Source organism: Ascaphus truei, chromosome 3, assembly GCF_040206685.1.
Source record: "Ascaphus truei isolate aAscTru1 chromosome 3, aAscTru1.hap1, whole genome shotgun sequence".
Classification (NCBI taxonomy): Eukaryota; Metazoa; Chordata; class Amphibia; order Anura; family Ascaphidae; genus Ascaphus; species Ascaphus truei.
In genome coordinates, this window is record NC_134485.1 from 100,393,419 (window position 1) to 100,419,472 (window position 26,054).

Genomic DNA, 26,054 nt, shown 5'->3' on the forward strand with positions numbered 1-26,054 from the left:
AAATATACAGCACACAAAACAAAAATAGCTCTTTTTCAGGAACAAACGAAAATGGCTTTTCCTTCAGCAAACCGAACAAAACAGTTTCTCTTTAGCAGACAGTTTATATATATGCAGCTACCCTTTTTCTATGCAGGGCACAGACAGTTCACAGTTTCACTACTTTGCTACTCAGACCTTGTTTTCAGGAATCACTTTAGCAGCTTACTCCTCTCTCATCAACAGCAAGCTCCATGTGTCTACAACCTGGGTTTTAACACACCTTGATTAGGCAGCTGGGATCCAACTAATTGTCCTGAGGTTCCCAGCTGAAGTTTACCCTAGTCAGTGCTGCACTGCCAACTAGACATAGGTTTTCCAGGCATATAACTGGTGGCTTTTATTTACCCTGTCACAGTGAGTATACATGCAATAATACCCCAATTGAAAATATTGCAATTTAATGTATAATCCCCATATATCTCTTCTACCCCACTGCCATTACCAATGGCACTGCTAATTTGATCAGGTCTGAGTGATGAATGTTTCAATATGGTCCAAAGTTTAAAATAGTATAGATGTGCATGAATATTTTATTACATATTGAGTATGATGGATACAATATGTGGAGCATTCTGCTTATTTTTTTTTTTTTACTTTATGGCTAGGTACTGTTTTATTTTTAATGGGCAAGTGCGCTATTATTCAGATATGGATAATAGGAATGTTGCATCATTGTATTGCATGTCTTTATTTATATAGCGCCATTAGTGTGTGTTGGGGCAAGGGAAGTGTTGAAGATTGGAGTGGGGGGGGGGGATGTTGGGCGGCCATTGCTTGCAAATGTGACTATCTCTGACCACAGTGACAATAAATGGATTAATTGGCTAGAGTTTTGTTTTATAGTAATGTGTTTTATTGTATTGCATTGTTCTGGTTATTTGAATGGGCAAAATTGCTAATAGCCATCTTTGGCTAGTAGCACTTTTACCCATTCCTGTGTGGTGTTGGTGGTAGAGGGTGTGGGTGAAGGGGGTAGTTTCCCCGGGATGTGTGATTAGGCCTTGCAGGAGGGTTTAATCCCTTCATTAGCTTAGTGGTTGTAACTGTTAAGGTAATAACGGGGTTAACTATTGCAACCTTCCCGGGAGACCTTAACACCCACCCTGGGGCAACTACAAGCTTCACCTACACCCTCAACCAACAACAAAGCAGTTCCTGCCATTTAACCCCTTCGCGAACTTAGCGGTTAGCCGCTATGGAAATGAAGCTGGCTGTAATGTTATTTTTATTACCTAGGATTGAAGCAAGTGGTGTCCGGAGCAGAAATTAATGCGCGTCATCTCCGGAGACCCCAGGCATCAATCCTATGCAGCAAAAATACAATAAACTCCACCAGATGCAAATTGTGATTCCGATCTCGCCACCCTTTAGATGGCGAGAAAAGAATGCGAGTATTTAACCCATGGTGTGCATCTCAGAGCTTTGTGAATAGCAGCTACTGGAAAAAATGTGGGCATTTTATCTGCTCTCGCGCGGCTTGTGTCAGCCAATGTTAAAGCTCGTTAAAAGGCCGTTTTTATGCAATATTGCCCTGTTATCGAAGCTTTGTGAATAACTACACATCCAATATCGCATGAAGAGGGCACGTAACCAGCATTAATGCACTTATCAAAGTTTAGTGAATAGGTCCCTTAGTGTCTTCGGTGCCAGGTGCAGTCACAAAGGATTAACGCTGCAAGAGGTCCCATTCAGGAGCATGGACCCACAGAGCGTGATAGCGGCATTGTCCCAGGCGCCGCAGACTTTTGCTTGTTTCCCAGCAGTGCCGGGAACATCTGTATAATAATGCCCTATGTAATTTACCTGGTAATGGCTTTGTATGTAATATTTCAGATTGTCACATAATACAAAACCAAAGCACCCACAACGGGATGTTTCTTGTTATATAGCACGTTGGCACACCTTGTGTTGACATTAAAGGTCATGTTACACTTTCTCAGTGGGTGTGTTACTTGGGTGTGAGCATATCTGATGTGCAAAGCTAATTGGAATGCTGTTCTAAATCTAGGTATCTTTACCCATTCAGTACTGGAGTGCAACACTCGTCTATGTGCCAGTGTCTGCTTTGGCAACACACAAAACTCACAATACAAACACAATCTTTTTTTCTTTTCTTTTCTGCCTGGTTTGAGGTGGTCACTGTCTTTCTAACTAGCAGGGGCATACAACAAAAGACAGGGGTGTCCAATGCTACTTCCAATTGACAAAACATATATAGTAATAAGTATATAGTTTAAATACTTCAATAATAATTACTTGGTTATTTAGTTAAACCCTTTGGCCAAAGAGTCATAAGCCTGCATACCAAACATCAAGGTATAACCAAAAATGCAGGTCCTACACTAAACTGTGAACCCTTCCCTTTACCTCTGTATGAGGGGAAAGAACCATTGTAGGTCCTGCTCTTGCCGCAAAGTGAAAAGACCTCCCAAGTTAAAAAGGCGAGGAGGAGTGAGCTCTGGGGGGAGGTGCCACCTATCTCCATACAACTGTTACAGTCAGAAATTGATTAACACACATTCCCAGCTAGCTCAAACTCCTACACCCCAATAGCAGGGGCAGTTATTACTTTCGAGATATTCATTCTACAATCCTGGCTGTCTTCAGTAACAAAACATGGCCACCTCGACTGAATAGGCAACTGTTAATATAATTTTAAATCTAGACTAAAAAGAAAACCTTTGCTCGCCACTTCAGTACTCCATGGGAAGTTCTCACAGGGCAAATGTCATGAACTACTTGTAAAGAGAAAAATGTACCACCAAAATAGTGGAACTCGGTGTTAGTAGTAAAGAAGAGAACTTTATATAGAAGTAAAAACATAACTTTTAATCTGAATCATTTTTATTTAAAACACCATTTGAGATGGTGAGTGTAACCCTAACCCTATAGTTAATATCTTACTTAAAGCAGCAGTCCAAGCTGCTGTTTTTTTTTTCAAATTTTATTTCCCCCCCTTTAATATGTGCATCAATACAATCCACACAACGATAAGTAATTAGCTAACTAGACGAATGATCGGCGAAGATTTGGCTTTGGGATTCACTAAATGGCTGTCAGTGCAGCAGAAGAGGACCAAGGATGCAAAGTTCTGTGGGGAAGATCATGTGACCAGGCAGTCACTAGATACAATTGGTGCACTACTAGAGAGAGGGCAGGGCTCAAAAAGGCATGTGCCAGAGCCTGTTTCAGAAGAAGATCTGACTGTAAATGGCTGCTATAGAAACAAAAAATGCTTGCTACATTATAATACATTAAAAATATCATACAGAGGAGAGCTCCAGAGACCCACTCGTATAACCGGCATTAAAAGCAATTTTCATCCGGCAAAAATAGCTACTAACTGCCCTCCCCAACTCCTAAACTACCAGGGATGTCGCAAAAGGCGAAAAACCAGCCCGCTCAGGGGGTAACCAAGTTTTTTGCTCCCGCGAGGCAGAGCTCCGATACGGGAGCAAAGAAACAAGATGGCGGATCCCCGCCTGGCACACGTGGCAACAAACCTGGGCCGTCTGACTCTGAAAGGCTCGGTAAAAGTCTTCCCCCGGACGAGGGAATTACCAAAGCCTATCTGGAAGAACTACATGGTAAACTCTACAGGTCTTTACAAGCTGACCTTAAAGAAGCGGTGTCCGAAAACAAACAGGATATCCAGGTCCTGACGGAGAGGACTACAACTTTAGAGGGAAGGCTCGAGGAGGCCCTCAAACATCAATCAGACGCTGATGAAGAAATAATCCGCCTGGGCAACGAAATCCATTCTCTGAGAGATGTGTTAGAGGACCAGGAGAACCGGGATCGCCGCCAGAACATAAGAATCCGTGGCATCCCTGAAGCGGTTCTGCCTGGTCACCCCAAAGAATACCTGACGGACTTGTTCACTACAATTTGTGGCGATCTGGACCAACGGGACCTCGAGATAGACCGAGCCCACCGAGCGCTGGGCCCGAGGTCAGATGATATCAACCTCCGTCGGGACGTGATAATTCGCCTCCACAGCTACTCGACCAAAGAAAAACTTATCGGAGCCTGTCGGGAGCGAGACACCATCCAATTCCGTGAGGAGACGCTGCAAGTCTATAACGACTTATCGAAGATGACTATAAGCCGCCGGAAAGAACTGCGCCCCCTCACCCTTCTCTTGCGAGAGAAAGGCATTAAATACAAATGGGGATTTCCCTTCAAACTTATAATCACTAATAAAGGGAAATACTTCACGCTCTGGTACCCCGAGGATATGGAACAACTGGCGAAAGCTCTTGGCTTGTCCCTTTTGATGCCCCGAGCCTCTGACTCAGACCGGGCCCGGACCCACGACACGGAGGACCTTCCAGTGAGAGCCTCAATGAGACTGGCGGCCAGAGGCAGGCACGGGATAAATGATAAAACCTCCAAGACACTTACCTTCGCGGAGGGTCACCCGGGGACGCGAGCATCCCTCAATAGCAGTGAGACCGGGACCCGGGGTGTTTCACTCCATCTGCTCAATGGTGCTTCTGTAATGTCCACAGATGATGCTGACGCTGAGGCTCCTCAGACCGATCATCGCGCTCCCACAGAGTAACACACTGCTCAACGAGACCAACCGCCGTGGCCTAATAGACGCTGGAGGATCCTGCCACAACGAGGGTCTAAGTAGCCTGAACCCTACCAGTTAGACCCTGCTCCCTGTCAGGGTCGCCTAGACCTCCTGCCTAGCCATAGTTCTTCTTTATCCACCGGGTGTGCTGCTGCCTTCTGTGTGCTCTGGGGTTCCTCTGTCTGTCTGTCTTCTTGTTGCTCCTGTCTCTGTCCTTTATAGCTTCTGCTTCCTGTTTGTTCCCTTGCCTTTGTTTTGAGTCAGACTCCTATGGACATGCTTCTGTCTCTGATCCTGATCTGTTACTGTACCAATCCTGTATTTGATTCTGTTCATAGTAAAGGCCCTTGCTGGTAATCTGGCTTGTCCCTGTTTGTTCCCTGGTCTCCGTCCCTGCTCCCTGGTCTCAGTCTCAGTCACTGCTCCCCGGTCTCAGTCCCTGCTCCCCGTTCTCAGTCCCTGTTCCCGGACCTGTTCCTGTTCTCCTGTTCTGTTCCAGTCTCCTCGTTGCCGACCTCTGCTTGTTACCTGACTGCACTGTCTGCCGCCTGCCTCGGACCCCTGCTTGTCACCCGACTGCGCTGCCTGCCGCCTGCCTCGGACCCTCTGATTGTGACCCCTACTACGCTCCTGCTGTTCCGGCCACCGAGATCCTACCCGCCACAGGAGTCTCCCGTGACACTCCCCTCCTACCCCCTCGGCCGAGGAGAGGCCAGCGTTTCAATCTCTGAGGAGCAGGGATGCAGTTACAAAGATCCCAGAGGGCCAAAGTATTGCGGACTTGGGTTGAAGCAGAGAACGATGACCCCTGGACCATTCCGTCTTGGACCTGTTGTTTTCCCATGGACACTCGAAGACAACGCCTATCCTGACGGGTCTGTAGTGGGGAGTTGTGAGAAAGTACATCTAGAATAGAATTTGTTAAGTTACTTTAGACTAATAGGTTATACCTGGTTATGTAGACTATAGATTGTTGTTATAGGGAAATAGCGAAACACTGATGACACACCCCTCCCTGCCCCCCCCCTCCCGCCGACCCATACGCCCCCAACTGGGGTAATCGTAACTCACACTCTCCCAACCCAACTGCCCCCCTCATCACCATCACCCTCTCCCCCCTCCCAACTTGAATCAGACCTCTCACCCCACATTGCACGCTCCCCTGCCCCCCACCTCCTAAAACCAGATCTACACCACAACAATGGCTTGAAACACCTGACAAGCGGCGATGTACACTCCTCACTAGAGGCTTGAGGTGCTGGAAGTATGGTCTCCAATTCCAGAAAGCTTTAACTGTATGACGAGACTAAATTGACCAGCTAACAGAATAAGATTTCGGACAATGTAATTGTTGTATGCTAAAAACAATGCATTCGAAACTCTCCTTTGTGTTCCCCCCCCCATCCGTTCCCCCTCTCCCCACTCCCACCCCCCCCCCCCGCTCTCTCCCTCCACTTCAAAGACGCAATGGGAACCCGACCCCACTGAACCCCAAGAAAACAAATTGGTACAATGTATGTAATGTAGGCAGTATGTACTTAAAGGCACTGTACCCCAGATTCCCCCCTCCTTCCTCCCCCCCTCCTCATTCCTCCCCCCTCCCCCAACCCCCCCCAACCTCTCCCCCCTCCCAGGTTTAAAACCCAAAAACGCTTCAGAGAACTGAACAGAGATGCAGTATGTTATGTGTAGGACGTCGGTGATCCCTGAGAAAGGTCTCTTAATTAAAAAAGGACCAAGGGCACAACAGGAATCCCCCAACCGAACTGTATGAAAACAAGTTGGTGCAGTATCTGTATTGTATGTAATGTAAATTCAAACATACTGTATCCCAGGTTCCCCCTACCTTCCTTCCCCTTCCGCCCCCCCTGAATTCCTTATGACCCCTTCCTGTTGAAACGTGACGCACCTACACGAGAGCCCAAACAGGACTACGGAGTACTCTAAACTGATTCTGATGAGAATAGGGGGCTAGAATAAGGCATATAACAGCAAACACCACCAACCCCATAAGATAGCAGGTATTAACCCAACAGCAATGACTCTAAATGCTGGGAAAATATAGAGACAGAGTCCCGACTGGTTTACAACTGATCCTCCTCCTATAGACCCACCACTTCCCCCCTACGTCCCACCCCCCCTCTTTCCCTCAGCCCCCCCCCCTCTCTCTCCCCCCACCATACCCATCCCCCCAACCTCCCTTTCCCCCTACCCACATACCCCCTCACACCACCTCCTTTCTAGAACAGCACCCCCTAGCCACCTAATATAGGAATACTTTTAGCACAAGCCTAGGCCTGAATTCTCAGAAAAGAGAGAGAAACATGGCAAGAAGACCAAATACCATTCCCTTCCCCTCCCTCCTTCCCCTGCTACCAACAAACCATACAACCACGACTGTCACCTATGAAGTGAAACGGATGAAAACATGGATACCCCACAGGGTCTCCACCTCGCCCGGACCTGCCGGAGGTCGGCACTATAGACAGAATGGCTCGCCAAGGGGCAATTAAGGTTGTCTCCCTGAATGTAAAAGGTTTGAATAATAACAGGAAAAGGAGACTTGCCCTACAGGAAATAAAAAGGTCGGGCGGCGACATTGTTTTCCTTCAGGAGACGCATTTCCCATCTCAAGACCCACCCAAAACATTTCAAAACGCATATCCGATGAGTTATTATTCATCATTTAGTAGTAATCGTCGGGGAGTCGCTATTCTGATCCGTCAGGGCACTCCATTCAATCTAACAAAAATAAAGATAGATTCAGAGGGTAGATTCATTATGGTGTATGGCTCACTCTCGGGATCGGCAATCACCCTAATTAACCTTTATGCCCCAAATGAGAACCAGACAGATATTTTTTTTAAAGTACTGGAAGAAGTTGACCCAGTCTATCTGTCCTCACTACTAATAGCAGGAGACCTTAATATGGCTCTCAACCCGATTGAAGACAAATCGTCTACCCCAGGACGTTTGCACTCAATCCAATCCCAAAGACTGGGGAAAAAATTTAAAGATATTATGGGGATTTTTCTTTGGTGGACATTTGGAGAGCACAGCACCAGGGACAAAGGGACTTTACCTTTTACTCTGCCCCTCACCAGACCTATTCCCGTATTGACTACTTCCTTGCAACCAAGAATGTCCTAGAGGCCGCCGCTAACTCGGATATAGACCCAATCACGTGGTCGGACCATGCTCCCATCACCCTGACCCTATCCATCCCATTTGTCAAATTAGTCTTGTATAGCTGGAAATTAAATGACTCCTTACTAAACCATACCGAGATAGAAAAGGAGATCAAAAAGTCTCTTAAGGATTACTTCAGACTAAATTTAGGTTCGGTCTCGTCTCCAGCAACCCTGTGGGAAGCCCATAAGGCGACAATTCGAGGCAATTTTATCTCAATTGCCTCTCACAGGAAAAAAGTTAAAACTAAATTAATTAAAGAGCTTACAGAAAAAATTATCAAATTAGAGCAGCAGCACAAATCGAACCCCTCTCGGAAAATCTATAAACAGTTGACAACTGCTAGAACCGATTTGAAGGAGATCCAATTGGAAAACATAGAAAAGGCTCTCAAATGGACGGGTCAGAGGTACTATGACAAGGGGAATAAGGCCGACAAGCTTCTTGCTAGTAAGTTAAGAGGAGTACAAAAAAGGTCACAAATAACGTCGATTAAAAATAGATCTGGTGAGATACTTTATAATGAGAAAAAAATAGCAGAAGAATTTACTAGATTTTATACTAAATTATATAATTTGAGAGCTCGACCTGCTAACCCAAGCAATGCTGAATTAGCGTCTATTGCAGATTATTTAGATGACAGTGCGCTCCCCTCCCTTACTGAGGAGGAAAATGCTATGCTAAATGCTAAAATATCGTTGGAAGAATTAACAACAGCTGTGAAGGCATCAAAAACTTCCAAAACGCCGGGCCCTGATGGCTTCACAAATGTCTACTATAAGAAATTCCTACCTATACTGTCAACCCATTTATTGAACTTGTTCAACTAATTTTTAGAAGGCAGTCCTATCCCACCATCAATGTCAACAGCTAATCTGGCCATAATACATTAAGAAGGGAAGGACCCAACTCAATGCGGAAGCTACAGACCAATCTCATTGTTGAACAACGACCTTAAATTGTACAGCAAAATATTGGCGAACAGACTTAATCCCATCTTACCTAGACAAATATACACAGACCAGGTCGGGTTTGTCTCGGGTCGCCAAGCCTCGGACAACACCCGGAAAATAATTAATATAGTCGACCATGTCCATATGACAGGATCAAAAGCAATGTTATTGAGCTTGGACGCAGAGAAGGCATTCGAGAGAATTGACTGGCTTTTCCTGGACCAAACATTGATAAAATTTGGCTTCAAAGACTCATTCCTAGAAGGAGTCTGGGCACTCTATCAGAATCCTTCTGCCACGGTTAGACTCCCTGGCGGAAACTCTGAGAGGTTTCACATTAAAAACGGAACACGGCAAGGTTGCCCCCTGTCCCCCCTCCTCTTTGCCCTCACGATTGAACCACTAGCGTCCAAAATACGAAACAACCCGAATATACAGTACAGGGTATTATTATTGGAAAAACGAATTATAACATTTCCCTATTCGCTGACGATATCATTTTAACTTTGATTAAACCCCAAACTTCCCTTCCTAAACTTCAAAAGGAACTGACGGACTTCGGAAAGATATCAGGATATAAAATTAACAGCGACAAATCAGAGGCCCTAAATCTTAGTCTCCCAGACCTGGAAGTAAAACTACTCAAATTAAATTTTAGCTATAGATGGTGTCCTTCATACGTTAAATACCTGGGAGTTAATGTGTCAAGACACTATCAAGCCTTATATCGAGACAATTACCCAGCGCTCTGGGAAAAGATCAAAAAAGACCTAGATCAGTGGGAAGGTTACCAGATTTCATGGATCGGAAGAATGATATCTATTAAGATGAACATACTCCCAAGATTGTTATACTTCTTCCAAACACTTCCGGTCCATGTTCTTGGCACTGATCTGAAAAACATTCAAAACAGGCTGTATCACTTTATTTGGCAGGGTAAGAGACCCAGAGTCGCGAGATCAATCCTGTTGGCATCACGATCCAGGGGGGGCATGGGGGTACCAAATATAAACAAATATTACCTAGCCACCCAATTAAAGCAGGCAGTAATGTGGAACACAGACCCAGCCCTTTGTTGCTGGGTTAAAATAGAGTCATACTATGCCAGAATGCCTTCTCTACTAGCCTGCCTCTGGAGCCTGGACAGAGGAGATAGACACTTCCATAACCTTAAACTAAAGGCCACACTACACATGTGGGAAGTCTGGTCTAAATGTAAGACTAGATATGGCCTGTCCTCTTCTAGCTCCCAATTGACGCCCATACTCAATAACCCAAAATTCCCCCTGGGATGCGGATCTAAGCTGCTCGATCAACTAAAAACGAGGGGAATTGGCGCGATTGCCGATCTCTTAAGCCTTGGGAAGCTTCTGAGCTATCAAGATCTGCGGGCCAAATATAACATTAGAGAATTGGACACATTTAAATACCTCCAAATCCGACATTTTATTCAAAAAACGTGCCCACTCCCGGAATTCCCTTCTCTCACAAAGTTTGAATATCTGTGCAAAACTAAGACCCGTCAAAAAGGCCTAATTTCGGAAATATACATTGAGCTAGAGAGATCAACGGCCCCCCACATCACGATTACATGCTCAAATGGGCAGCAGACCTGAACATCACTATAGAAAGAGAGACTTGGGAAGAAATCTGGAAGGCAGCCTCAGAAACTTCCACATGCACCACAACAAAAGAGAACATTTATAAAATCTTGTATTTCTGGTATCTTACCCCAGTACGATTAAACCAGATCTACCCCCTAGCATCAGACCTATGTTGGAGAGGCTGTGGTCATAGAGGGGACATGGCCCACATCTGGTGGACATGTCTAGAAATTGTGAAATACTGGGCAAAGGTCCAAATTTTGATAAAAGAGGTCACAGACCTGGAACTACCTATCGAACCACTAACCTTCCTATCGGCCAGGCCATTGCCCGGAATTGACCGGTCAACTAGGAAATTAATCTCCTTTATTCTTACCGCGGCTAGATGTGAAATTGCGGCCTCCTGGAAGAGAAAACCACACCTGCCACAAGGACAATAAAAAAGAGAATCAGTGAGGTGATGCTCATGGAGAAGCTGACGGCTATCCTTAGGCAAAACCTATTTTACAAGATATGGGAGCCTTGGATTCTATTTGCTAAATAAAGATAAACTGACCCAATCAGGTAAAGACACTGTCCTTCCAGACAGGGAGAACAGAGATATAGAAAGCCAAACTCCTAAAATTAACTAGCTCGTGATCCCGACAGCCAGGGTGGGTACCCGCTGGGTACCCACTCTTCCCCTCTCCCCCTCTGCCTTCCCTTCGTTACGACAATTTAGGTTGTCAATTCTTTTCCCCAAAAAATGTCAAATTGTTCATGGATTAGGCCATGCTGTTTGTATGATGGTTACTGTTGTATCAATGCCTAATAAAACCATTTGAAACAAACAAAAACAAATATCATTCAGAGTTCTTGTTTTTTAAACGCTATAAGTATTTTCTCACAGTACATAACTGATTTATTAAATAAATAAACTGTACTATGTTGCTTGGTCTGCAGCTTTAAGTTAAAAATCGAGACCAAAAGGCAAAAACTAGTACTACACGTTTATAAAGTAACTTGTAGAATCTGAACAAGTGGACTACTGTACTGTATTACAGTATATAGTGCATTTACCACCACGTTTGTGGCTGAAATGTTTCACTATTTATGTTACTTATATTTTTGAAATATTTTTGCCAAGTGTTTCCAATTTCCTTGAACATAAGCTGCCTCTTGGAACGTATTTTTAACTTAAAGCAGCAATACTACATTGCCCTCTTTTTCTTATATGTAAAGCACGTGACAATGTATAATTCGACATGCTTAACTAAACTGGCAATCGTTTGGTGCTCTGGTTATAAATCTGTAAAAATCCTGAATGTGTGCCTAACATAATGGTCACCTTTCAGTTTCCCTCAATCCTTCAGTCAGTGTAACTCAGCAGCTACTGTACAATGTATCCTTATTGTATTAAGGTAACCTTATCTATTGTTACCGTTTGCAGCTCAAACTGCTGGGAACACTGGCGACAAATTATCACAAATAGGAAAGTGTTGCAATTATCTTGCACTGCTCGGGAGGTGCTAAAACCAAAATCAATTAAAAAGAAAACAGCCACTATTATCTAATACTACAGAACTGATTTAATAAAAAATATATATGATAATTACAATATAACATCAGTAGTCTTAAGAATTGTTTAATCTAGTACTGGTTATTGCTACCTTAAGTTTATAATGCGCATTTAAGGTTCTGTGTCCAACTATTAACTAAATATTTGCATTATCAAACTAGACTAAGATCTGATAGGGATAAATGGAAACTTTGCAGAAAGGTTTATTCTGGGGTGTTTGCACTCGTGGTTATTATAAACAGTGTGCCCTAAAATGGCATTAACAGATTTAAAATATGCAGAACATCCATTACAATGTAAATGACGAATTTCACCCAATGTTCAACCTGATACTGCCAGTACTAATAATTATGCAAAAAAAAGGGTAAGCAAAGTCATTTGATCTCATCAGCGATCGCACAAGTGAAGGTTGGTGAAATACCGCTGGGCACCTACATTAGCTTTTAATTTAAATGCATGGTCACTTCAGTTTTTTTTGTTTGTTTGTAGTTTGTTCAAAAATATCTCTGTGCTTTAATTGAACACCTCAATCATATGTCTGGGGTGGACGGTAAAAGCCCGACAAGGGAATGCATACCGTAAGCACATGTCACAATATTGTGACAGCTCTAAAGAGTCTGTCACTTTTAATGAGTCTTGACTACTGGAATGCCATTTCAATAATTCCACATAATGACTTTATATAATTCAGTCTCAGTCATGCAATTACTTCTTAAGACGGCAGTTTTTGTTCTAGAACTCCCATTCCAAAAATGTAGGATCTGATCAGCTCTTTAACGGCTTATTTTCTTAAAGGTTGGTAGACGGCAGGACCTCACTATGGTTTGGGTGAATATTAAGAGCCTCTACCCCGGGCCAGACAAATCCCTGGGAATATTTACCGGTGCATCAACTTGAGGGCAAGCAGAATCCAGAGGAAGATCTGGTTTAATCTTCACGAGATACAGAACAGAATCCGATTGAATATGTTTTGATCAAGGATATTTTTGTATTGTCAGTATCTGGTAAGGAATGGTCAGGATCCAGTAGGCTATGGCCCTGCTACCTGCGCTGCACGCGCGTCTGCGAGGCTGGCGGCGCGTGTAGCCAGGTCCCCCGGTTTGCAGTGAGCGTCAGGGGGAAAGACTGGGGGGAAATACAGGGGGGGGGGGGGAGTGACGGGGCGCGGTGGTGACGTCACCCGGCAGGTTTGCCCTCATTGGCTGAACCGCCGGGGAGTGTGGCCTAGCGCTCCGTCGCGAGTCCTGATCTCAATTCTCTTGAGATCAGGAGAAACTGGCGGCTCTTGTCCCTGCAGTGTCCACCAAAGCGGGTGCTGCAGTAGCCAGCGGGGACCTGGCCTTAGAAGATCTCATTAGGGGAGGTCAGGGTTGAAGGGACACTGTGTAAAATCAAGTACAAATAGCGCCATAAATAGGTATCTTTGCGCCCGGGGCAAAATAATAATGCCCCCCCATTTTTAAAAGTACAATTTTTGTTAAGGTGAAATAAATGTAGAAGAATTAGTAATCATAAACATGAAGTAAAAACGAATTAGATAGCACGGTACCTGAAACTTTGTACCATACGAATTCCAAACAACAATTAGTAATCATAAACATGAAGTTATAATATAATGAAAACCAGTCAAATTTATATATGTGCAGCGATAAAGGTTTTACTGCGCAACCCCCCCAAAGTTTATGAAGATCCACTCTCCCACAGGTCAAGAATATTAAATATGTTCCCACAAAGATAGCGGGGCATGTCATAAGTGTTGAATGCATGTGAGATCTGAGCAGGTGCCAAAACGTACAACTCCGATTGGAAATGCTCCCTTGCCACAAACTAGCTTATGCAATATCAAGCTACTTGTTAGGCAATCAATTCCCCGCTTACAAATAACTTATACGAATAAGCAGTCCATGCAATTGTTTCTTAGACATATCTCACAACGGTATTGCTTCTCAAGAAGCGTAATAACTACAAAAAAACAACAATAAACACGATACAAACAAACCATTTTAAGAAAAGAGAAACTGTTACTATATGATTATATATATATATATATATATATATATATATATATATATATATATAACACAACAGAAAATTTTACGATAATTACAGTAATTCACATAAATTGTGAATACACAAACGGTATGAAAAAGCCTCACTAATTCACATAAATTGTGAATACAAATAAACGGTAAGATACTTAAATATTTAAGCCTCTACTGCAAGTCTCATCTCTACGAAATTTCCCACCTCAATGAATAAACGCGTCTCTTGTTGCCGTGAGGTCCTATAGTTGACAAACGCTACCGCTTCCTAACAGCACTTACTCCTAATTGACTACCCGTGAAACTATGTGATATGTATTGACGAATCAAAACAACTTAAAAAAAATGTCAAGCCAAGACGTGACGTAATGACTTAGAAACACTTACAACTCAATTCATACGACACGACTCCTCTAGGACTTAACGTAATTATGTCATACTGTAGTAACATTTTCTCTCGAACAAATTACACAGGGCCATGAAAAATATAACGGCATACTGTCACCAATTCACCGAACACATTGATATACGGACACTGCACATGTCATCATCAGCAGGTGTTGCACACGTCACCATAGGGTGAGTGTGTCTTTATAGCGCGTGCGTTGGAAAAATAAAGGGAAACTAGGTAGGCACACGCTGCACTATTTACAATTATTTTACTTTTTTTAACCACTTTTGATTACTGGTTGTGTGCCCCTGATTTTGTTTGTGCCCAGGGCAAGCTGCCTTGTTACGCTGCAGAGAACAGAATCTAGTTAAGGATAGTCATACTTATACTCGAAGTATTCATATTCGGTGGTTTCCAACCTTTTTTTGGTCGAGGAACCCTATAAAATTCTGAGGAACCCCAACACGCTCTAACAGCGAGTTTGAGATCAGATGTATTGTAAATTCTTCTGTATTTGGTGCAATTTTAAAATGACCTTAAAATTACAGGGAACCCTTTAGAGAAGCCCGGGGAACCCTAGTTGAAAAACACTGTGTTTGATACTCAAAATACAAATAGTTATTTGGGTTATTAATGGTCAAGAACCGAAGGCTGCGGTCCCAGTCACTGCTACAGCGCACACCTCGGCGTGCGCTGTGCGTGTAAGCACCGCCTCTCAATGGGGAAGGGCCCAGTACTCACCTTCACGCTGAAGGTGCAGCCGCGCCGCACTGCACGGTTTTTTAAACTCAATGAAATTGAGTTTAAACCTTGCGACGGAGGCGTGGCCACGCCCCCACCGGCGGTTCACCCAATGAGGGCGAACCAGCTGCGTGATGTGATGGCCACACCCCCGCAAATCCCCGACCTCGCCCCCTGCCGTCGCAAGCTCCCTCTCTCCTGGAGACCGTAGATCGCGGGTAGCCCTGTGCACGTGCCACCCACCCCCCCCGCCAGGCGCGCGTGTCACAGTGATCACTGGGACCGCAGCCTAAGAGCGCGCTCATGCTTGGAGAGCTCTCCAAGCATGGGCGCCGGGTGGCCTTTAAATTTTTGCAAGCGCCCGCGGGGGGGGGGGGGGAAGGGGGAGGAGGGACGCTGCAGGGGAAGCTGAGCGCGCTGGTAAGTATGAACAAAATTATTTACCTAAGCACCGAGCGCCAGTGAGCGTGTGTGCACGCGCATACCCGCACGCACATGGCGTGAGCAGGGACTTGCATATATATATATATACAGTACTGTATATGCAAGTCACCTCGCCAAGCACCGCCCACTCAGTGCTAGCGGGGACGCAACCTTACACAGGACACCAAGCTTATTAAAAGCAGTGTTCAAATTGTGATGGTAACAAGCAACATGGAGTACGAATCCTTTTTTTTAATTTTCCACCCAAAGAATGACTACTTTTCCCCCCATTTACAATTCTTTTTATTTATTTTCGAAACATTAACCCTTCAAAGGTTTAAAGCATAAATTGTGCTTAAGGCCTTGCCCCCTCTGCCAATGGCGCTGGGCACGCTGCGAGGGGGGGCCGCAGCGCTCGGGCGAGAGCTGCCCCTGCTCTCAATAGAATTGAGAGCAGGACTCGCGTCGAGCGATTAGGCACGCCCCCCGGCGGTTCAGCCAATGAGGGCGAACCTGCCGGGTGACGTCATGGCCGCGCCCTCGTCACTCCCCCACCACGCCCCCCCCGGTCTCTCCTCCTGCAGTGAGCTGCAGACCGGGGAATCGGCTGAACGTGCCGCCAATATCGCGGGCGCGCGTTACAGCGGCGTGACCGGGGCCTTAGCCTAAGGCCCCGCTAGCGCTGACCGTGCTCATGCTTGAGAGCGGTAACGTCACCAGCTCTCCAAGAATGAACGCCGGTCGTCCTTGCTATTTCGCAAGCACGCGCCGGGGGGGTGGGGGGGGGGTGGTGTTGCAGGCAAGCTGAAAGTTATTTATTTTTGTTTACCCAAGCACCAAGCGTGGGTAACATATATAGATTATATGTAGGTAAAAGCGGCAAGCGCCGCCCGCTCAGCGCTAGTGGGGACACAGCCTAAATCTTTGTACATGCAGTACTGTCCAGTGAGCTTTGCACCTAATACATCTGTAATAATGATTACAAGTGTGGGCTCCAAAAATAATCTGGTTATTAACATTAAAATATGCAACAGAGCAATCAAAATCTTTGTATAAAAATAAGTTTCTTTAATGGTACATCATTAAAAACTGTGAAAAAACAAAGCTTTCAACGACATGTTTTCCCTGCGTGTTTTGCGATGTCATCTTCGCTTCGTCAAGCTTTGTTTTTCCACCAAGGTAAAGTCTTTAATGAGGAGTAATTAGAGAGAAAATAAAAGATAATAGTTTGATTGCTCCATCTGCTGCATACGTTGGAAAGTTTGAGCGCAGTATCTTCAGCCCGAACCTACCGGTAAACGCTTTTCTTCTTCACATGAGAAATATATGTAGGATCCACATGCTCAGGGTGTAATAGAGAATTGTTGTTGTTTAGTCTGGTTAGATATTGTCAGGAGAGCACACAAGCAAAGAGTCATTAGAATTAGCAGTGCATGACATTTGTTTTGGGAGGGGGTGCTCATTCCTGTAATGCAGTGTTTCCCAATTCCAGTCCTCAGGGAACACAAACAGGTCAGGTCTTAAGTATATCCCTGCTCTAGCACAGGTGGGTCAATCAGTGGCTCAGTCAGTTTGACTGAACCATCTGTGCTGAAGCAGGGAGATCCTTAAGACCTGACCTGTTGGGGTTCCCCGAGGACTGGAGTTGGGAAACACTGTATAAACCCAGAGAGGGGGGGGGGGGCTGCAGAAACCCTATACAGATACAGTAATATAGAGGAATGCAAAGGGGGCCTGAATGACAGGCACACAGGGCAGGAGCAGGGTGCAGTCAGGCGACACCTGGAGTCCTGGACCGCCCCAGCACAAGACGAGCGGAACTAGAGAAAGTTCACGCCAAGCTGCAGTGTTTCCGCTGGGTGTGGGCAGCACACAGCGCCGGCAGTCACACGGAGCGCTGCTGTGTGTACACTATCATCACCTCCGCGGCAGCAGCAGCAGGGAAGACATGTGGCTCTCCGGCATCATACTGCCCATCCTGAGGGTCTATTATATCGGCGCTAAAGTGATTCTCCAGCAACTTTTCAGCCGACCCTTCACTTTACCAGGTTAGAACAAGTCGGTCTCGTCCATTGGGCTGCGGGCCGGGGTAACACGGGAGCAGGGTGAGGGGCAGAGGGAACCCTGTATATGCATGTACAACGTGCCATGATAGCCTAATGAATGCCACATATCGTGCATGTCGTGCACGCTTTCGGTGACCGCCCAGCCGCGGTCGGGATATGCAGTACGTATCGTATCGCGATGCGTGATCATGTTTGTGCGAGTGTTGCATCCAATCGCTTGCGACATGCAGCCTCTCTGGTGCAGGGATCATCAGAGGAGAAGCGGCGGCGAGAGCTCGGCTACACACTCGATATAGGTTTGTTTCAACATCCTCCCCAGATTAACCCGCGATACGTTCGCTTAAGCGCATGATACGGCTATATAATAATAATAATAACAGTATATGTGCAGTCAAGACAGTTGCGCTATAGCAGGGTGGTCTTTTTGTGGAGGCCGGGAAGGGCGGGGTAAAGGATCAGGTCCTGGCGATAGGAAGAAGGGGGAAGAGGGGGGGGGGTATATGTTAGAACGTCGCGACCTTGAACGTTCCACGGGAGGACAATGCAGCCGCCTATGGGGAAGGAACCCGGCAGTCCGTACACTGCAGCACGGTAGCGGCCGCGAGGGACCCGTCTGCACTGCTGGGTATCGGGGCCGCGAGCCATTTGCAGCGCGAGCCGTCTCGCGACCCGAGAGAAAGGGGCGCGCGGCCGACATACGACCCCCTCCCCCCCTTGCGCGCGCTCCAGTCATTCCAGTGACACAGAGAAGCATTTGTAGGCCTATTGAAGTGGTTGCGATATATGGCGCTAGTAGCAGCATTACATCTCCCTTCTCTCTCTCTCTTTCTTTTACTGATACCCGTTTTCTTCTAATAACTAAAGTGATTTGCTGTGACATTAGCACATGGCTACTTTTAGTCTATGTGACTAGATGTCTGCTTCCGTTTCGTCCTGTGAGGTAGAAGTGGTGCTAGGTTTTTGCAGCTTGTGATGGAGGTCTTCGGAAATGAAATCATTGCATTCAATACAGAGGTTTCATAAACTGTCGGGTCTCCACACACTGAGATTAGATTGTAAGCGCTTTGGGGCAGGCATAAGGCCAAACAGTGTACGTCCCCTCGTGAAGCGGGGTGCTTTCTCTGGCCATGGTGGACGGGGCGGGCCTAGGGGCGTCACGGAGCTGGTTTGCCCTCACCCTCGTGAAGCGGGTGCTTTCTCTGGCCATGGTGGACGGGGCGGGCCTAGGGGCGTCACGGAGCTGGTTTGCCCTCATTGGGCAAACCGCTCACGTGACCAGCCAGTCGCGTCAAGAAATCAGTTTCAACTGATTTCTTGCGCAACGTGCCCCCTCCTGCCGCCCGTGCCCCCTCCTGCCGCCCGTGCCCCCTCCTGCCGCCCGTGCCCCCTCCTGCCGCCCGTGCACGGTCTATGGGCGCGATCATTGCCTTTGGGCAATGTGATCGCGCCCCGCACGGTCTGCAACAGTATGGACCTGCCCTTTTCTTAAATGTACTAGCTTCCGTGCTTCCCCTGGCGTGGCGCATGCAAAACAAACGTGTTTGTATTGCGAAGCGCCGCTCTCCCTGTAGCGCATGTGCACGCACGCTATGCGCATATGCATTGCCGTGCTAGTGTTTTTTTCGCTCGTGCTGTATTCTGCACTCTGGACAAAGCCTAAGGCCGCGCTTATAGTGATGGTGACAGTGACGCGACGCTGACGTCACACTGCGGTCGTTGGAAACAATCAAATTGAAGTGACTGCCAGCGATCGCGACCAAGCTGTCATGTCGCACCTACTATAAGTACGCACGCCGGCGTCCATACATTTGTTTTGACGCGCGTCCATACATTTGTTTTGACGCGACGTCGCTGTCGCCGGCACTATAAGCGTGGCCTTAGTCACATGTGTTACTGCTGTGAAGTGCTATGTACATGGATGTTTATACAGCGCCAACCACGTATGCAATGCAGTTCTAGAAAAAATTGATTTATAAGCTTTCCAGGGCAGGGATTTCCTTCCCTTTTGTCTGATCTTGTTGTAGTATAATTCCCTTTATCTCTCTTGTAAGGCTGCCGCTGACCGCGGTCAGCACAATCAATTTGAATCTGTCCGGCCATGCTTGCGGGTGCTAGGTGCTTACCAAGATAGATTAAATTGTGTTTGAGGAGCGCTGAAGGGTCACATGACCTCCTAAGCCAATTAGCGCCAGTCACTGCTCGGCCATGCCCCCTCCCTCCCCCCACTCGCGCTTACCTAAAAAGTTGGCGGGCAGCCGAACACTCATGATTGGAGAGTTGGTGATGTCACCACTCTCAAGCATGAGCGCGGTCAGCGTCATGGGGGACACAGCCCTAAGCACTAAGTACAGCTTTGGGGGCTATATAAATAAAGGCATATATCCATACGCCCATGAAAAAATACAAGGTAATACTATACATCTATTATACACTGACCTTGACCCCTTGCCGACGCACTTACCAGAACACATTCTTACTGTTTCTGTACGTTATCCCTATTTCCCACTTGGATTTTAATCTGTTCGGGCAAGGACTCCTTTTCCTGATATTCATTTTATGTCTGAAGTGCTTATTCTCAGGGCCGGCTCGATGGCGGCAATACTACTGCACTGACCCCCACGGTTACAGAGGCCCCGCGCTTTTCCACACAACAATTAAACGATTTTCGGGGGAGAGCGTGGGGCTTCTGCAACGCTCTTACTTTCTCCTGCACAATCTCTTGCTGTCCGTATCCCTCCTCATGGTGCCGCAACATCAAATGGCGTCACATTGCCATGACAACGTGACGTGATCATGCAGCGGCGCCATGAGGAGAGATACTGAAACCAAGAGATCGCACAGGAGAAGTTAAGAGGCCCCGCACCGCTGCTCTGCAATGTTCCTGGCCAGCCCTGTTCCTATTATGTGTTCTATTATTATGTCACATGTATTACTGCTGTGAAGCGCTATGTACTTGGATGGCCCTATATAAATAAAGACGTACATACAGTACATACATACATACATACATACAATTGACATTGTTTTTGAAAGATCTGTATGTTCTTATTGCATCGTTCATGAACTTTTATGTGGGTCTAATAAAGAGTATCGGGACATACTCCAAGTTTCTGTTTGTAGAAACAAAAAAGAATTCCAATGCAGACGCTTCTGTCACTGTGTTCTGATTCAGTGCTATAATTGAAGGATAGAAACTGAGTTTAGTATGAGATTAACAAAATGAAAGCACGGTATTTGCTTGTGGCATGTGACAAGCTTCTGAACTTGGGGGTGATGTGGTTTTAAAATCTACTTTTTGAGTTGATCTGACACATTGATAAGCATGTACTGCATATTCCTTGTTTAGTGATATCACTGCGTTAGGCTGGATGATGGTGCTGGTGTCACTGGGTACGTGCGCGCACCCGGCAAGCACTTTGCTGTATTTTCTTATGGGAGCTACCCCCGTGCCTGCGCGCCTACAGGCGAAGAGGCGCACTGATGCGGCTGCGTTTTGAAAATACAACTCACTTTGTATTTCCAGGCGGCTGCCACGTGACGTCCGTGCACGTGAGCTGGTTCAGCCAATGACTGCGAACCAGCTTCATGACGCGTCCGTCATTCCACGCCCCTGCAACGCGTCTACAATCTGCAGCCAAGTTCACAAATCGCTTAGGCTGCAGGAGTGCGCGCGGTGGCGCGGTCATTCTCATGCGGCCGCGCAGGGACCATAATCAGTGCCTTAGAACCATTTTAGTAGTTGGTGAACTCTGAGTACCCCATGAAGTAACTCCTCCACTTCCATTCCATCATCCGTGGCAGAGCGATCACGTGACCGCTTTGGAGAGTAGTCATGTGATCGCCGGAGCAGCCCTTCGGGCACTCAAAGGGTTAAACCAACAATTAACCAGGCCCCAACTCCCACTTTCTTAGTAGGATGGGAGCTAGAAGGTCTGTAGAACTGAGCTGTGTTATTTTCAGTTCCAGGGGTCTCCTGGTTACCGAGATACTTTCCTGTAAAGATATTGCCGGGTGTGTTAAATCCCTCCTAGTCCCGCGGGCCAGTAAGAAATCACAACGGATGGTATAAACCACAATTTTCTTTTCCTTGAAGGGAGCTAGAATATGCTACTTGTACTGGCAAGTATTTTGGGGATTAGGTTGTCCCTGGAGCTGAAAATAGTGTGTCAGCACCAGAGACCCTCTGGTTGGCATCGTGGTAAAAAATAAAAAGGGATCAGGGTTTTAAAAAAAAACTAAAAGTAAAGCAAAATTCTTTTATTTTGAAAAATTCAGCCTCGTCTTGGTGTAAACTCCTGATTTTAATGATCTGTGTGATATGTAAGATGCTTATTTATCAAGTTTCTTACATTTTGAGCAACCATAACAAAAGTTACTTATTTCTTTAACATCTTTATTTCATGTTGTGCATCAGGATACACTTTTGGGGCTTTTTGATGTATGCTCCTCTCACTTTCATTTTAAGAGAGACTTGTGTTTTTTTTTTTTTTTTGCTACCTAATATTTTATGGACTGTTCAAGTCAGACAGAAAGTAACGTTCTTGGGGGCTGGTTCTGCATCACGATTTGTAATTGTTGTATGTAGTGGTGGTTCTGCTTTTATCAAGACAGCAGTCTTATTTTATTCTTGATGGTTACGTTGTGTGATGAACTCCTTCCGTGCTGGATTAGCCAGTGACATTTTTGATGATCGGACATGGTGAGCCGAAACTGGACAGCTGTGTTTTGCTGACTAAAACATTGGAGGCCTTCTGTAAATTACTTTTATGGGTTCGTCCCACCTAGGAACAATGTGAAAGAACAATAGCCATGACTAATTGGCACAACATAAGTGGTTGTCATTTTTAATCGGTCGTTTAAAATTAAAAAAAAAAAAAGTTTGAATATTCTATAATTAGGGTGACCAGATTTTCAAAATGAAAAACCGGGAAAAATTAAAAAAAAATATTTATAAAACAAATTACATCAAGTGAAGCCCCCCGTTGCTATGACAACGAGACACTGACGTCAGGCGGTGACATGTTGCCATGACAATGTGGCATCACGTAATGCTGCTTGACATCACGGAGCGGCTCGTTGTTATGGCAATGTGCATTACGTGACGTCGCACAGCCATGTTGACAGAATTTGGAGGGGAGGATACAGCCAAAGACAAGATAAATAAATATATAGGAAATAGATTTAAAATATAGGAAATAGATCTAAAAAATTGTTATCTCCACACAGAGCCACTGACCCACACACCCACTGACCCACCCAGAGTCACTGACCTACACACAGAGCCAGTGAGACTCTCTCTCTCCTTTCACCTTTCACCCTGGAGCATGTGGGGGTGGGGGGCCATCTTGAATGGCAGCAGGCACCTCACTTCCGGCTCTCACTGCTGAGGATCCGCTGACACTATAACCCCGCCCCCACCCTCTGCAGTCAGACCGGCCTCCCCTCTCCTCCTGCTCTCCTCTCTGTCTGCATTCTGTGCTCCCTGCTGCTCCCCCCCCCCCCCTGCTCTGATGGCTAAAACCAGAACAGCCACAAAAAACACCGGGACATTTAAAAAAAATGCGGGGCAGCCTGGACAGCCATTAAAAAACCGGGACTGTCCCGGCTAAACCGCGACACCTGGTCACCCTATCTATATTGCTTTGGATGCGTTTTTTGATCTTACACTAATTTATTTCTCAACACGATTTTGAAACATCTACTTGCAAATGGTCACCCCCCCACACTTGTAAAATTCTTTGTTGTTAAGTAATTGTGTCACCAATAGCCAAACATCTGAACGTGGTAGGGAAAAATTAAGGGATAGGATGAGTATTTTATAAGACCCAATGAAAATTAAAGCATTCATATTTGTTACAGGACACAAAGAAATGGGCTTTGAAGGTGATTTTCATTCCAAAGAAGCGAGTTACACTGATTTTTTTATTGTTTTTTTTTAATATTTTGATTGTCCTGCTCTGTGGAATTGCCTCTTGAAATGCTCCCACTGGTGGTTTCTTCTGGGACTTTTAAAGTTATGTTCAAAATGCCATTTCACGGAATCGTGACTTTGGTAGTCACTGTTTTAATGCTGATCTAGGACTACAGTATTTCAGTTTAACAAATAGCCCCCTTTGTCTTCTAGTGAATGTCACACAAAGAATTCATATGATCACAGTAGACAAGAACATCCATTACTTGTGTCTAAAGGATAAATAAACATTTTAGATACACACCCTGAAGGACACCATTATATTCACATGACTTTTAAGACCATTTAAGTAATGTAATTGTGAGTTATGGGGCCCAGTGCTGCAGCAGTAAACATATAAGGCTACGATTATACCAGAGGCTGCTGAGCGGCAGCGCGATCCGGTGACGTGACGCTGCCGCCGAGCGGCATCTTGACCAAGGAGAGGAGGCGTGGCTGTGAGCGGTTCCTTCTCATTGGCTGAACCGCTCACGTGACGTGGCCGTCGCCTGCCGAAACCAATTTCAAAGTCTCTTCAGCAGTCTGCCGCCCTGCAGCTCCAGGCAGAGCGCATGTCGCTAATGATATGTAAACCTACATAGGATTTCTGCAATTTGTTTTTGTGCCGCTGGCGTTTTTTGGTATAATCACAGCCTAATGGTTAATAACGACATGAAATGGTATCAGGGGTGGAGAAAAATATTTAAAAAAACGTTGAACCAGCGTGTTTTTTTTTTGTTTGTTTTTTTTCCAGCGACGTTTAAGCGGGGAGCCTTCCAGCCCCCACTCCTGTGTGTGTGTGTGTCTGTGTCTCTGTGATACACAGACACACTGAAACACTCTCCTCCTCTCCCACTCTCTCTTACCGACCCCTCCACCCTCCTGCCACACAGTGAATTAAGAACAGGGGTGGGCAGAGACCTGGAGCTCGCTGCCTCACTCCTACTTTCTCTGCGATCTACCCCCCTACCCCTTCCCCCTCCTGGCATGCCTGACCAAGCGGCGCAGCGTTGACTGACCTGTCAGTCACCACCGTGACGGGTTATAGCGCGCCCTATCCTGCATTGCGGGCACACCAGCAAATTATGGTGGGGGGGAACTGTTGCCAGTCACAGCGGTGACTGGCCAGTCAGCACTGAGCACAGCACAGGCGCTGGAGCCAAAATATTAGGCAACCAGGCGCGGGGGATTTTTCCATCCGTGTACATCCTATGAATAGTTTGCGTGATATATGAATCACCCATTTGTTAACTTGAGGGGGGAAATAGCGCCAACTTTATTGCGCAAAAAAACCCTTGTTTTTATTCTTTGATCTCTTTTGCATGATTCTTCTGCTAACAGTAATCCTCTTTTTGGAAGGATGTCTGCAGCACCAGGAATCCGTGATCACTAGTATTTAAATCACACGTTTGTATACCATGCCCTGGCCAATGGGGAAAAAACAAACTCCTGTTACGATTGCATCTACGGTTCTAAGAAAGCCACTGTTGCGATAAGGCTTAGAAACAAGCAAAAAAGGCATGACAGCCATTAGTGTGCTGACCATGTGACATTCACTGAACATCATAAGGGTATTCTGAGGGCTATCAAATCGCTCATCCATTGTTTAGCCATCCATTTGAAATTGCCTGCTGGTTGTCATTTGGGAAACTGGTAGGAGGTAGCCCAGTGATTTTTTATTTTATTTAGTTAAACCTATAATTATAATAAGGCCTGGGACATGGTGCAGGGAGAGGCGCTGGGCAGCGCTGACGCTCATGCAGGAGATTTTTCTTGTCCCTACATGAGCGTCAGCGAGTGCGCTTGTGTGCAGGGTGGGGGGAGGGGGGGCTAGGGCGCCACGTCACAGCGCCGACGTCATGGACTGCCATTGGCTTCTGGCAGGCACGTGACCGGCCCAGCGTTGCATGAGCGGCAAAATTTAAACTTGCCTGTCTCCTGCATTTCCACACGCCTCCGCACGCCGTCTAAAGCCGCGCTGATAGGGATAATGTTTCCCCTCAGAGCGCCTCAGCACGGTCTTTTTGACCATGTCCGAGGCCTAATGTGAAATTCTGCGGGACCTCAACCGTCTCTAATAGCGCAATGCGCTCAGATGCGTTGTAAGGGACCCCAACCCTCTCTAATAGCAAGTCTGGGATCAGATGCATTGTAATTTCTTCTGTGTTTGGTACAATTTTCAAATGATCTGAAATTTGCAGGGAACTCTTTAGGGACGCCCGCGGATCCCAAGGGTTGCTAGGAACACTTGTTGAAAAACAGTGGTAGCCATTCAACAATGTTATAGTGGGTAAAAAGTGTTTCCACCTTGTCCCAAATCTCCCACACTGGTTTTCTAAGCTTGCTTCTCTTTTAAAACATTATGCAGCGATATAAACTCTGTTTTTTTTTTTTTTCATGTTCACACCCAGAAACTGTGTATTCGCAGTTTAAGCACTGTGTGATGTTTTTAGAAATGTAGGCCTGGGAAACCGGCGTGGGATGTGTAGATTGATTTCTTAGTGTTTTCTTTTTAT

At 45.9% G+C, this 26,054-nt stretch overlaps 2 protein-coding genes across 7 annotated transcripts in view; both read left to right on the forward strand.

The window, feature by feature from the left end:
• Window positions 1-26,054, forward strand: part of ZBED1 (zinc finger BED-type containing 1) — a 133,136-nt gene that overhangs the window by 87,469 nt on the left and 19,613 nt on the right. The window contains exon 1 of one of the 4 annotated variants that reach the window (XM_075594589.1): window positions 17,431-17,570. The exons of 1 other annotated variant lie outside the window; for it this stretch is intronic. The gene's annotated coding sequence lies outside the window, so the exon portion shown is untranslated. Of the gene's footprint in view, window positions 1-17,430; window positions 17,571-17,790; window positions 17,885-18,080; window positions 18,180-26,054 lie in introns of those variants that run through there. 2 more of the 4 variants (XM_075594590.1, XM_075594592.1) reach the window with 2 other exon arrangements.
• Window positions 17,261-26,054, forward strand: part of DHRSX (dehydrogenase/reductase X-linked) — a 576,187-nt gene continuing 567,393 nt past the window's right edge. For 2 of the 3 annotated variants that reach the window (XM_075594594.1, XM_075594595.1), the window contains exon 1: window positions 17,261-17,570. In XM_075594594.1, the coding sequence (XP_075450709.1) occupies window positions 17,261-17,570 (310 nt within the window). Of the gene's footprint in view, window positions 17,571-17,685; window positions 17,885-26,054 lie in introns of those variants that run through there. The other variant, XM_075594596.1, reaches the window with a different exon arrangement.